At 36.1% G+C, this 15049-nt stretch overlaps 1 protein-coding gene across 3 annotated transcripts in view; it reads right to left on the bottom strand.

Annotated features, from left to right (window-relative positions):
• Nucleotides 1-15049, bottom strand: part of LOC123536033 (rab11 family-interacting protein 1-like) — a 52557-nt gene that overhangs the window by 15696 nt on the left and 21812 nt on the right. For 2 of the 3 annotated variants that reach the window (XM_045318809.2, XM_045318810.2), the window contains exons 4-7: nt 11753-11881; nt 11018-11187; nt 5701-5777; nt 902-1030 (exon numbers count right to left, since the gene is read on the bottom strand). In XM_045318809.2, the coding sequence (XP_045174744.2) occupies nt 902-1030; nt 5701-5777; nt 11018-11187; nt 11753-11881 (505 nt within the window). The remainder of the gene's footprint in view (nt 1-901; nt 1031-5700; nt 5778-11017; nt 11188-11752; nt 11882-15049) is intronic. The other variant, XM_045318811.2, reaches the window with a different exon arrangement.

Genomic DNA, 15049 nt, shown 5'->3' with positions numbered 1-15049 from the left:
TTCATGCGACATGAACAACAGCATAGGATCGGCCAATCCATGAATTGAGCTATTAAAAATAGGTTACCTTCAAACATTTAGTATAATCAAATGTGTAGGTAATGAATATAATTATAATGATAAATAGGACTATTACTGATGAGTACTCTAGAGAAGTTGCTGAACTTTGTTCTAGACTTTTTTAAACAGCCATTTTTAAAGCCAAACAGAATGTACTTATTCTTCCTAACACGAATCACATGTATACCCTACTGTAGTGTGTGTAAAATGTCCAACAATTTTATTTTTGCTAATAATCATGAATGATGCCACTTGATTTCAAAATCTCCATGAACATTAGTCCTCATCATATCCAAAAACTTCATTCGTTACACCTTGAATAAGACTGCTTGCCATGAAATCGTTAAATAAAACCTAGGCAAAAATTCTCCAATTTGAAGTATTTCACAAACTCCCATTAGCAAGTGTGCAAACATTCATACCAGAGCACAAATATTCATAACCCAGTTTGGTTTTATTTTTGCAATTATGAGATAAATCATGTATAAATGAGCCGCACCATGAGAAAACCAACATAGTGCATTTGCGACCAGCATGGTTCCAGACCAGCCTGCACATCCATGCAGTCTGGTCAGGATCCATGCTGTTCGCTAAGTTTCTCTAACTGCAAAATGCTTTGAAAGCGAACAGCATGGATCCTGACCAGACTGCGGGGATGCACAGGCTGGTCTGAATCCATGCTGGTCGCAAATGCACTATGTTGGTTTTCTCATGGCGTGGCTCAAATTAATCTGCAAAATGCACCGAGGCTAATTTAAACTAAACAGGATCAAGCTAAATACTATCTACTGTTAAATAAAAAGTTAAAATGACCACAACAAATAATCATTAAAATACAAACCAGATCATTTTCAAATTCGTTTTCTCTCCAGCACTGTTCCGGTACATACAGGTCAACCGCCTCAAATTTAACCGGATTATTGGTAGGGATGATATCTCCCGAATATGGGGTGGTTTTAGTAGAGACATTCTGATAACATGGCAAGGTAACATGATTAGATATAGAATACTACAGGATTCATATAAACCAATGTTATAAACCCAGAAATTTGAATGCGACCATAAAATTTGAAACTGCGTTTTTTTATTCCTTTTGCTATGTTTTTACTTCACAAATATTTTGTTCAAACTCTGAAAAAACTCAAAAGTCTCAGTAAAATCAATGCATTTTTTCCTCTGAAATCATTAATAAAGTCTGCCTTTCAAATTTCTGTCATTTACAACTGTTGATAAATATGAGCCCAGGGTCTTTATAGAACAGGGTATGCATCTGCATATATTAAAATGTTTTATGCTGCAGTATTTTTTGTACATTAAATGTAATTAAACTCAAAATTTGTGTCTTACAAAAATAGGATGAAATGAATGAAATGAGGGTGGGGGGGGGGGGGGGGGGGCCTCAACACCCCGAATTTATGTCTTGTTTCACAGTCTGGTAAAACTACAAACATTTTATAATGGTTGATGAATTTTTCATTCTTTTTGTTGGGTTTAATGGCACAAAGGCACATGCTATATGGTGACTTTCAAGCTTTTGATGGTAGAGAAAGACCCAAGGTGCCTCTCAGGGCAGCTGATATCTGGGTAGGACCAATGACCTTCCATAAGCCAGCTGGACAGCTTCCTCATATAACAGAATTTTACACCCCAAGCAAGTTTTCAAACCTGCAGTGGTGAAGGGCAAGTGATTTGAAGTCCGCAACTTTGACTATTTGGCCACAGAGAATTTTGAATTTTGGCAATCTTTCAAACGTACAAATAAATACCATTAACAGTATTCTGTTACAACTTATCAGTATATTTTTTGCAAAATGTTTCATTTCAGATTAGAAAGATACAATATACAATACATTAGTATATACAAAGACCTTAAATGGTGCATTAATTACCACCAAAAAGGAGGTCCTGCATCTAGAATGGAGACCATCAGCACGCCACTAAATTTTACATATTTTAGAAGTACTTTTTTTTCCAAATAAAGTGAAAATGTGTCTTTTTATATAATCCAGTACATGTATAACCAGTAAAAAGATGAAATTGTAGATCTAAAAGGCAATTTTGTACACTTTACCCTGTAATATAAAGACCCTATTGACATGGAAACATGAACAGTAAGATATGTAATGCATTGAAAGATTTATTTATCCATTGTAAATTTCTTGTTAAAAGTTCCAGCAACATAAAAAGTCATTATTAAATAAACATCCAGATAAACACAGCTAAAAATATTAATCAAATTATATAAAGCAGTTGGTTCAAAAGGAAGTATCATATGAGAATACTTTTTCATAGTTTTTATCCAAAGAATCCCGTTTCTTACAAAAACTCTATATAATTTAAGACACTAATTTACAAAAGAGAAAGCCAAAAATGTTAAAGAAGCACTTCCCATGAAAGCTAATGAGAAACTCTGTTCCAAAACAGGCAGGAAGAAAAGAGCATTTGCCCAGCACTGTCTAAAGTGTGCATGCAATGGATAAACAAATCTTTACATGATAATATCTGCCAATCATTCTTTTCCAGATAACAACCTTGCGCTCAGGGCACTTGACAAAAACATAGTTGGTGAAATCATTTAATTTCAAGTGCATGCAATTTCATGGTTATGGCAAAACCAGATATTCTGTGTGGATTTCAATTTGCGGATTTGAAATTTTTCACATATAATCAATAGAAACTTTACATGTTCATTGGGATTTAATTTTGTGGATCGTGATGTAACCACAAAATCCAAGAAACTAAATGATTTCACATTTCATTTTTCAAATGACAATTATTGTTAACAAGTTTATAATTATGTAGCCTTTCATTTCCATATTCTATATAAATTGTAAGAGTTTTCAGTTATCAACAAAAGGTACTTGATAGTAGTAATGGTATTATTCTTTTTAACTCAAAGGTGGAATATAAATATAGTGTTTGCATGGGAGAACATACAATTATGTTATCAAACACACCTACATAAAGGGATCAAACTTCACTGTTGTTATGGTTAAACAGAATGATGGGCAGAGATGCTTTGTTAGTGACAAAAAGGTGAAGCTAAACTATCTATATACATACACTGTCATAATAATATCAAACTATTTTTTATCTTTTCTTTTTTTAAATCACATCAACACAATTAAAGTCATATGGCATTTCAGCTTTAAACTTTACCCTGCTAAGTTTCTAAAATGAACTGGTCCATCATTCAATTTGGGCAATACCATTTATTATTCAAAGGGGTGTTCACTGAAAATTTACTGACTGAATAGCGAACAGTGCAGACCATGATTAGCCCCAGTCACACATACGGCGTGGATAGCTAAGTCTAGCCACGGATAGAAACGTAGTAATCCGTATCGATCCGTACCTGAGCCGTACCTTAAAGTAGTAACCCATATCTATCCGTACCAATCCATACGGCTCAGGTACGGATCGATACGGATTACTATGTTTCTATCCATAGCTAAACATAGCTATCCACACCGTATGTGTGACTGTGGTATAAAGGTTAATAGTGAAGGGAGACCCTCGTTTTCCCTCAGAATATCATTTCAAGTACAGGGTAGCACCAATGACCTTTTGTAAGTCAGCTGAAAAGCTTCCTAGCAGGGAAACTCTAGTGATGAAGACCAAGTGATATGAAATGAATGGCCTTTACCACTCAGCCAAGGAGGCCCCAATACTAAATTCTTGTTCAGATAGATATCCAATAGATACATTGTATATTGTTTTCCACTTGTTTCTACAGACTGACTTTTCAAATATCTTTGGTAACAAAGTCATATAATTATCTGAAGTTAAGTTATTTCTAGTTCTTTCATGTGAGAAAACTGCAATCCAACTACTTTACAGTTCGTTATTGTGTCTACCCAGGGATCATTCCATGTGTGAAATAATGCCAAGAGGGGCACCTTACTGTGCTCTTCCTCCACAATGACATCATGACCTATAATTGTGTTGGTATAATGTTATGCAAAAAAAACTTTTAGAAGTTGACAAAATCTATGACAGTCTATCTATAGTTTCAGACCATTTCATCTAAAATTTCCCAAAAAATATCATGGAAAAGGTTTGAACATTCACAAAATCCATATTCCAGTGCCACTACATTAATGTTATTATAACAGAGGCTGGGTTTTATGTATGCCGGTGAGTATTTTTTTTTTTAGATTACTGCATATATGGATTAACACAAGTGTGTGAGCAAAACTGGATAAAATAAGAAACTTTCAACCCATATAACAGAAAATTAAACAATCACCCAAACTTATTAGTGAGGTATGATTAAATTCATTTTACTAGTGGTTATATAAAATAGTTTTCTCAATTTTAAATCCTTTAAAAAAATATTCAAATATATTTTGTATGAAAACCCCTTTTACATATACACATATAAAACCTAAACCTCTATTATATCATTATTATTCAAAATTCTTTTGACCAAAAAATATCTTTAAAAGACATTAGAATACATGAAGCTTTATTGTGAAATACAGCTGCTGTTGATTTATTTCTGGGGAATTGTATCGGCCCAGAAAACCAACATTAAGCAAGAAGCAAGAAGAATATTAAATGCACTTTGCCTGGTTAGTCAATTCTAGATATACACATTCAAACATAATCTACAAACTGACTAGTGGACAACAGTCACCCAAACATGAGCTGGTCATAAAAGGCATATATCCCCCCATGACAGACTGTTGGAGGCAAGTGGGTAAGTAATTTTGTATGCTGTGACCTTGACCTTTTAATAAATGACCTAAAATACAAGGGTCATCTATTGACTAAAGGCAAACATTTTAATAAACCGACAACTAAAGCATACTCAGCAGAAATTGTTTTCAGTCTAGAGAACACTGTGACCTTGACCTTTGACCTACTGATCCCCAAAACAATAGAGGTCATCCATTGTTTGGAAACTTTAGGCTTAAGTATTCTTCAGTTAACTTGGAACTTGTTTTCAATTTCGAGGTCAATGTGACCTTGAAAACTGATCTTGTAACACCTAAAGCAATAGGGTTCAGACCTTTAATTTTTTTTAAAACACCAACTTCATTTTTTACTATCATTTTAGTTGATATTACATGACTAATACTGTTACACAGTAGTAAATGACTGATATTCAACCTTTATTATTTGAATTATAGAAAGGGAGGCAAGCAATAATTAGTAACTGGGTTTATATATTGTTGCACAACCAATAAAGATAAAAGGTATGTAAGCAATATTTTAAAATTCTCATTTTTAGCTTATTACTTCATGATTTTCTGAAGTTTCAAAAACACTTTTTTTTCAGATTTTTTCTAGCTCTATATATCTTGGTTGTGCAGTCAAAATCAAATATATTAACTGTGTACTCAAGTGCTCAGTGAATAAGAATTAGTTAAGGCTGAAGCACAGTTTTAGTCAATTCTGGTAATATTATCACTCAATTAACATTTTTCTTGTTACCATAGCAACTTGTCAAGAATGAAACATATCCACTGCCAGATTTAAATACAATCAAGGATTTGGATTTTTTAAGTGTGAGAAATAGTCATGCACCAGTCTACCATATTATATATTTTAGCATTCATTATTTATCAAGGCCAAGACAGATGTACAAGTGACCATAGTACCATGCATCCAAACCTTGTTGTCATGGTAACATACCTTAAAGGGTTTGTGAGGCTGTGGGGTGAAGAATTCCCGAGAACCACGCAATGATAACCGTCTCGAAAACTTGTCTCCTACAATTTAAATGAACAAAATTATCAGACATAAGAATATAATTAAATTTAAGAATTCATTTTCTGGAGCATGCAATACCAATTACAGGCCATATGGTGACTTTCCTCTGTTTGATGTTGAAAGAAGACGCCAGCTGTCCATACGTACATTATTTCAAGCTGAAGGTAAAATCACCAACCATCTGTAAGCCAACTGAATGGCTCCCTCACTTGAAAGAATTTTGCACCCCAAGCAAGATTTCCAACCCACACAAGCAAGAGGCAAGCGATTTGAAGTCGCCAACCACTTTGCAGGAGGCCACTAAAATATGACTTTGAATATTAAGACTTCAGTATACATTACTATAGACTTTTGTCATCACATCATTAAAGAAGGATAATGACATGCAGAGGTCAATGTTAACGTTACAGTCACCTCAAAGGCTGTAAGTTTGACTCACTGCAAGCTTTTAACAAACTTTTAACCTATATATCTATTAGCATACAAATAAATTTTAATGTCTGTGTCTAATCTCTAATTGCAAAACAATTTGCAGTCATCAAGTTTTGGTATCAGAATATGTTGAAGTTTCCTTTATATATAGAACAAAAGCTCTGTTGGTGAACATATGTGGCAATAATAAATGTAATTCTAGAATTAATGTGACTTCCATGACAAGACAAAATCTGCCTCCCACATAATCATTATATATCTTGAAACAAGCAGTAAACTCTTGCAAAATAAAGGTTGCAATTTCATACTAATGTCTTGCAGTAATCTAAATTACGACACTATAGAATTATTTAAATAAATAAGGAAATCTAATGAACAAGTATGAAACGGCAAACTCTCTTTTGTTACACTTCAGTAAAACAAGTAGACTACAGAGAAAACAAGTGAATGAAGTATTGCCATGCAATACAAAGTCCCCTAATGGAAGGCACCTAATTTTCTCTACTGCAGTATAAGATAATGAACTGATATCGTAAACAATATTGTACTATATATACAATATGTTATAAAAACACACTTGGATTAAAATGTGCATATATAAAAACCCACAGTTGTTTTCATATTGATTTTTTTGGCTGATTATAAAAATGTTATCATGTAAGTTATTTATAGTAACAACAAGGGGAAATTAATCTTAAAAAAAAAAAAAAAATCTATTTAATATAAGTCAACACAAAACTCTTTATCAGGTAGAGATAGGTCAAAATACACCTAAAAATTGGATGTAACTTGCATGCTGTACCACAGAAAAGTGGTCTCGATTTTTCTCTACCGCCAGTAATAAAAAAGTTACAATAAAATCTATTTATAGTAAAAACAAAGGGACAAAATTCTAAAAACAAGAGTGCCTCATGGTGGTGAACATTTCGTCCAAGTTACATCAAAATCCCTCCATGCATGAAGAAGAAATGTTTCGTACAAAGTCATTCTTGAATTTGACCTTTGACCTCTAAATATGACCTTGACCTTAGACCTAGGGACCTGGATCTTGCGCATGACATGTTGTCTCATCCAGGGGAATATTTGTGCCAACTGATATCTAAATCCTGCTTTGCATGTTATACACCGGACAGGAAAAAAATCCTCTTGACCTTTGATCTCAGTGTGACCTTGACCTTTAAGCTAGGGTACTGGGTGTTGCGCATGACACGTCGTCTCATCATGGGGAACATTTATGCCAAGTAATATTGTAATCCCTTAATGGATGACAAGAGTTCTGGATCAGACAGGGCAAAAAACTTATTGACCTTTGACCCCCAATTGTGCCCTTGACCTTTGATTTAGGGGTCTGGAATTTGCGCATGACACGTCGTCTCATCATGGGGAACACTTGTGCTAAGTGATATTAAAATTCCTTAAAGAATGTCAGAGTTATGGACCAGACATGAAACAGACCCTGTTCATACTATGTTAACATTTGACTGCTAAGTGTGACCTTGACCTTTGAGCTAGGGGTCTGAAAGTTGTGCATAACACATCGTCTTATTATGAGGTACATTTGTGCCAAGTAATATTAAAATCCCTTCATGGATGGGAGAGTTATGAACCGGACAGGAAAAAAGCCCTGTTGACCTTTGACCTCCAATTGTGACCTTGACCTTTGAGCTAGGGGTCAAGGTTTTGCACACGACAAGTCATCTCCTCATAGGAAGAAACATTTGTGCCAAGTAATATTAAAATCCCTTCATGGATGGGAGAGTTATGGACCGGACAGGAAAAAAGCCCTGTTGACCTTTGACCTCCAATTGTGACCTTGACCTTTGAGCTAGGGGTCCGGGATTTGCGCATGACACATCATCTCATCATGGGGAACATTTGTGCCAAGTAATATTGAAATCCCTTCAAGGATGGGAGAGTTGTGGACCGGACAGGAAAAAAGCCCTGTTGACCTTTGACCTCCAATTGTGACCTTGACCTTTGAGCTAGGGGTCCGGGTTTTGCGCATGACATGTCGTCTCATCATGGGGAACATTTGTGCCAAGTAATATTACAAGAGCTGTCGAAGGACAGCAACGCTCGACTATTCAACAGCCTTGTCGACTGAATGAATAAGGAAGTCGAAAAAGGGACATAATTTAGTAAAAAAGCAAAATAGGGTTATGGAACCTGCATAGTGCTTATCAGCTCATGACAGTGGACAAGTGTGTGAAGTTTCAATCCATTCCCATTAGTGGGTACTGAGATACCAGCTTACATACAAAACCTTAACCAATATTTTCTAAGTCGAAAAAGGGGCATAATTTTGAAAAAAAGCAAAATAAAGTTATGGGACCTGCTTTGTGCATGTCAGATCATGACAGTAAATAAGTGTGTTAAGTTTCAATCCATTCAAATTAGAGAGTTCTGAGATACCAGCTTACATACAAAACCTTAACCAAAAAGTTCTAAGTCGAAAAAGGGGCATAATTTGTAAAAAAGCAAAATAGAGTTATGGAACCTGTGCAATGTAAGTCAGTTTACCACAGTAAATAAGTGTATGAAGTTTCAATCCATTCCCACAAGTGGTTACTGAGATACCAGCTTACATACAAAACCTTAACCAAAAATTTCTAAGTCGAAAAAGGGGCATAATTTTGTAAAAAAGCAAAATAGAGTTATGGAACCTGTGCAATGTAGGTCAGTTTATCACAGTGAATAAGTGTGTGAAGTTTCAATCCATTCCAACAAGTGGTTGCTGAGATACCAGCTTACATACAAAAACTTAACCAAATTGGGACGCGGACGCGGACGCCGACGCGGACGCAGAAGCATGGGCGAGTCCAATAGCTCTACTATTCTATGAAAAGTTGAGCTAAAAATCCCTTCATGGATGACAGAGTTGTGGACCAGATGCGAAATTGCGGACGGACGGACAGACGAACGGAATGACGGAAAAGTGCATTCCTATAGTCCCCGAAACTGGTTTTCAACCAGTAGGGGACTAATAACAGATGCTGGATGTGTTCAAATTACATGTTCAAATCTCTTTGGATAATGATCATGCCAGGATACAGCATAATTATCTAAAGTTCTTGTCGGTACATAATTTTTATAGTACTGGTTTTTGTCATGAAACTAAAGAGAAAAAAAAAACATTATTCAATACATATATCACTTTGAAAGTAGTATAATCTAAACTCAAGCTAATAATGACAAAAAAATAACATTGCATTAATCAAATAAAAACATCTTGACTTAAGTACCTGCTTATAGCGATGAATAATGATTTAACTGATATATATAACACTGTTCAGGCCACTTATCTTCAGCTAGGACAGTATCTCAAATAACACACTGCCTCCCCTTTAGGCAACTTTCCGATGGATATGAAATAATTCAAACTTGCTTACCTGCGCTCCTTAGATGCCCTGAAGCAACTTACCATTAGCTGTGATGAGGGATCCAAATGAAGAAGCTCTCTTGTAAGTAACTTACCTACAGTGTTTAACTGAGCAAGCTCTTTCCTCCTTTTACAAACTTAGCCATAGCTGCGTCAAGAACTTTAACAGAACCAGTCATCTACAGATAATTGTGACAAGACATTTAGTCTAACCAGATATTTAGTAAGGTCTACTTACAATACAATGGAGACACAGCTTTTATCGAGCCAGCTCTCTGAACATGCCCATAGCTCAGACAGTGCCTTTATTGAACCAGCTCTGTTACAACTTGCCCATAGCCCAGACAGTGCCTTTATTGAACCAGCTCTCTGTCATAACTTGCCCATAGCCAAGACAGAGTCTTTATTGCACCAGCTCTGTGATAACTTGCCCGCAGCCAAGACAGAGCCTTTATTGAACCAGCTCTCTGTTATAACTTGCCCACAGCCAAGACAGAGCCTTTATTGAACCAGCTCTCTGTTATAACTTGCCAACAGCCAAGACAGAGCCTTTATTGAACCAACTCTCTGTTACAACTTGCCCATAGCCCAGACAGTGCCTTTATTGAATCAGCTCTTTCTTATAACTTGCCCATAGCCCAGACAGAGTCTTTATTGAACAAGCTCTCTGTTATAACTTGCCCATCGCCCAGATAGTGCCTTTATTGCACCAGCTCTCTGTTACAACTTGCCAATAGCCCAGACAGTGCCTTTATTGAACCAGCTCTCTGTTACAACTTGCCCACAGCCCAGGCAGAGCCTTTACTGCACCAGCTCTCTGTTACAACTTGCCCATAGCCAAGACAGAGCCTTTATTGCACCAGCTCTGTTACAACTTGCCCATAGCCAAGACAGAGCCTTTATTGCACCAGCTCTCTGTTATAATTTGCCACAGCCAAGACAGAGCCTTTATTGCACCAGCTCTCTGTTATAACTTGCCCATAGCCGAGACAGAGCCTTTATTGAACCAGCTCTCTGTTATAACTTGCCCATAGCCGAGACAGAGCCTTTATTGCACCAGCTCTCTGTAATAACTTGCCCACAGCCAAGACAGAGCCTTTATTGCACCAGCTCTCTGTTATAACTTGCCCATAGCAGAGACAGAGCCTTTATTGAACCAGCTCTCAGTTATAACTTGCCCATAGCCGAGACAGAGCCTTTATTGAACCAGCTCTCTGTTATAACTTGCCCACAGCCAAGACAGAGCCTTTATTGAACCAGCTCTCTGTTATAACTTGCCCACAGCCAAGACAGAGCCTTTATTGAACCAGCTCTCTGTTATAACTTGCCCATAGCCAAGACAGAGCCTTTATTGCACCAGCTCTCTGTTATAACTTACCCACAGCCAAGACAGAGCCTTTATTGCACCAGCTCTCTGTTATAACTTACCCATAGCTGAGACAAGAGTTTTTATTGAACCAGATCTCTTGGTCTTCAGACTTCCAGTAGATGAAGAGTCATCAGTTTTACTCCTCACATGGAAGGTAAGGCGTATTTCCAGTTCTCCCCGACATCTACCATCTGGTAACTTACTGGGCTTTTGACCAAGCTGTACCCAACTGAAAACCAAAATCAGTTAAAATAAAAATAAAATCTGCATTAAAGATCATTTGAAAGCGTTAAAAGCAAAATAACTGCAGACAGTTTGATTGAGTCTGATCATTAAGAAGTAATGAAATTTGCAACACCTCTCATGCCCCCTAGCACCAGCTTAAGCGGAACTCTATTATACTTATGTTGAATGGACTCCATGATCATTACCTCTCATGAACAGACTCAATCAAACTGAGTCTGTTATTATTCTTCTTGGTTGCATTCTTTGCTTCAAATGGATCTTTTTACAGATTTTATTATATAAGCTAACTGAATCACTTCCACATAAAGTCATGAGAATTACAATGTGTATTTAAATCATTCTATCATAGTCAAAACATTATGCTTTTATTACACATAGTTTGAATTGTATTATAAACTTGACATTTAAAAACAAAATCCGCAATTTTTTGCCATAACAAAATCAAGCCAAAACCTTTCTTTTAACCACTGCCTGTTAACTTGCTTAAAATTTGTTTCAAGATTAACACAAAAGGGTCTGAAAGTAATAATCACAAACACAATGCTTACTGGCTTCTGGGCCTTTCGTAGACATCATATTGCTTCAATGGAACTGAGACATAGCCAATAAACTCATCTGAAAGGAGACCTCTGTTCATCACCTGGACCTCAACTTCAGCCGACATGTGAGGTATTGATCTGGAAATACACAAATTTATTAAAACTATTATCATCATAGTAAAACTAAATGAAAGTTTGCCTGAAATAAATATTTCCAGTTAATGACAATATCTTACAAAACATAACTGCCTCAATTTTTTTTTTCTGTTTCTTTTTGGTTCTGTTTAATATCACACTGACACAATTACAAGTCATATGGGGACTTTCCAGATTTTGATGGTAGCTGAAGGCCCCCTATGTCCTTCTGTGTATTGTTCCATTACAGGCAGATACCAGGGTAGAAGCAGATATTCAATAAGCCAGCACATGCAGAATTCAACATCCCAATTAGTGAGGCTCCAACCTACATAATTATGTGAGGAGCAAGTAATTCCAAGTCAGGGTTTTTAAAGAGAAAGGCAATGTTGTTTTGATGTTAATATTATCTGCTGGGATTTCTTCAATCATTTAAAGAAGTGAAAGAATTTTCGAAATTGACTTACAAATGAGAAAGTTATGAGCATTTTAATATTTGATCAAACTGGCGGCCATTTTGTGTCCATGGTAACAAAAAACAAAATGGCGGATTTATTAAATGGCTTTCATATGAAATTAACTTATTGTCAGGCTTTCCTTGTCCTTTAAAAAACAGTAAGCATAAGCTCTGACCAACAATTTTGATGAACAGGCAGACACAGACATGCACATGCCATTACATAATACTTTCCATTTTTTCAAAAGGGGCATATAACAAGAGGGCCAAGATGGCCCTAGGTCGCTCACCTAAGAAACACTCCATAACAGTGTAAAACATGTTTGACCTAGTGATTTCAAGGAAACAAATATTCTGACCAATTTTCATTAAGATTGGACCAAAAAATTGGTCTCTTGCGATAAAACAAGCATTTTCTTAGATATGACCTAGTTTTTGACCCTAGATGACCCATGTTCAAACTCGACCTAGATTTTATCAAGGCAATCATTCTGACCAAAATTCATGAAGATCAACTGAAAAATACAGCCTCTATCACATACAGAAGTTTTTTCTTTGATTTGACCAAGTGACCTAGTTTTTGACCTCAGATGACCCATATTCAAATTCGACCTAGATATCATTAAGGCAATCAACCTGACCAAATTTCATAAAAATCAATTGAAAAAAACAGTCTCTATCGCATACACAGATTTTTCTTTAATTTGACCTAGTGACCTTAGTTTTTGACCTCAGATTAACCATATTCAAAATCGACTAGATTTCATAAAGACAATCATTCTGACAAATTTCATACAGATCAATTGAAAAATACTCCTCTATTGCATACACAATGTTTTTCTTCGTTTGACTAGTGACCTAGTTTTTGCCCCGTGATGACTCATTTTCGAACACGGCCTAGATTTTATCAAGGTTATCATTCTGGCTAAATTTCATGAAGATCAGTTGAAAAAATACAGCCTCTACTGCTTTACACAAGGTTTTTCTTTGATTTGACCTAGTGACCTAGTTTTTGACCCCAGATGACCTATTTCGAAATTGGTCTAAATTTCATCAAAGTAATCATTCTGACCAAAATTCATAAGATCAATTTGAAAAATACAGCCTCTATCGCATAACAAAGGTTTTTACGTGATATGACCTAGGGGACCTAGTTTTTGACCCAGATGACCCATTTTCGAACTCGGCCTAGATTTCATCAAGGAAATCATTCTGACCAAAATTCATGAAGATCAATTGAAAAATACCCCCCTCTATCGCATACACAAGGTTTTTCTTTGATTTGACCTAGTGACTTGTTTTTGACCCGAGATGACCCATTTTCGAACTCGGCCTAGATTTCATCAAGGCAATCATTCTGACCAAAATTCATGAAGATCAATTGAAAAATACAGCCTCTATCGCATACCAAGGTTTTTCTTTGATCTGACCTAGTGACCTAGTTTTTGATCCGGATGACCCATTTTCGAACTCGGCCTAGATTTCAATCAAGGTTATCATTTGACCAATATTCATGAAGAAGAATTGAAAAATACGCCTCTATCGCATACACAAGGTTTTTCTTTGATTTGACCTAGTGACCTGTTTTTTGACCGAGATGAACCCATTTTCGAACTCGGCTTAGATTTCATCAAGGTTATCATTCTGACCAATATTCATGAAGTTTAATTGAAAAATACCGCCTCTATCGCATACACAAGGTTTTTCTTTGATTTGCCCTAGTGACCTAGTTTTTGACCCGAGATGACCCATTTCGAACCGGGCCCTAGATTTCATCAAAGTTATCATTCTGACCAATATTCATGAAGATTAAATGAAAAATACAGCCTCTATCGCATACACAAGGTTTTTCTTTGATTTGACCTAGTGACCTAGTTTTTGACCGAGATGACCCATTTTCGAATCGGCCTAGATTTCATCAAGGTTTCATTCTGCCCAAATTTATTCATGAAGATTAATTGAAAAATACAGCCTCTATCGCATACACAAGCTAAATGTTGACAGACGACAGACGACAGACGACAGACGACAGACGACGGACGACAGACGCCGGACATCGAGCGATCAGAAAAACTCACCTGAGCATTGCTCAGGTGAGCTAAAAATGGCACCTTAGAACTCTGATGCCTCCATTTCCTTTTGCTGGTTAAACAACTCCAAATTAATACAATGTAGTGATTCTGAGTTTGAAACTCTGTGTTCATGTAACTTGCTTTCATGTTTTAGCTTTATTTATAATAAATTGCATTTGTATAATCTTTATGTCATGATGAGTTATATATATATTTAAGAAATGAAAAAAATCATTTCATTTCTTCTACTTACATTATATTTCCTTTCCATTTGTAAACTATATAACATTATGAATTGCATATAATTTGTAGCATTTAAAATTAAAATCAGCTTCCCGGCCATTCTGTTCACCAGATGGGACAACTGCGACGTCATCTAAGGAACGTTCTCCCTGACAATACGCGGACGTCATCAAAACAGCAGTCAGTTATCACTAAGCAGCGATGACGTAACTTTTGCGCCTTTCCTTTTACTGTTCATACGAAATGAACATCAAAAGTTTCAATAGAAAAGAATAGGGTGAATGTAAATATACATATATAAACTTCCAGTGTACTCTAATGATGATGCACCTCTAATGATGACACGTCTTTTAAGTATAATTATTTGCATTATTTTGTTAACTGAACGACATAGCATTT

This window comes from Mercenaria mercenaria, chromosome 17 (assembly GCF_021730395.1).
Source record: "Mercenaria mercenaria strain notata chromosome 17, MADL_Memer_1, whole genome shotgun sequence".
NCBI classification, from domain to species: Eukaryota; Metazoa; Mollusca; class Bivalvia; order Venerida; family Veneridae; genus Mercenaria; species Mercenaria mercenaria.
The sequence above is the reverse complement of the archived record's forward strand: the minus strand, read 5'-3'. Positions and strand labels throughout refer to the sequence as shown.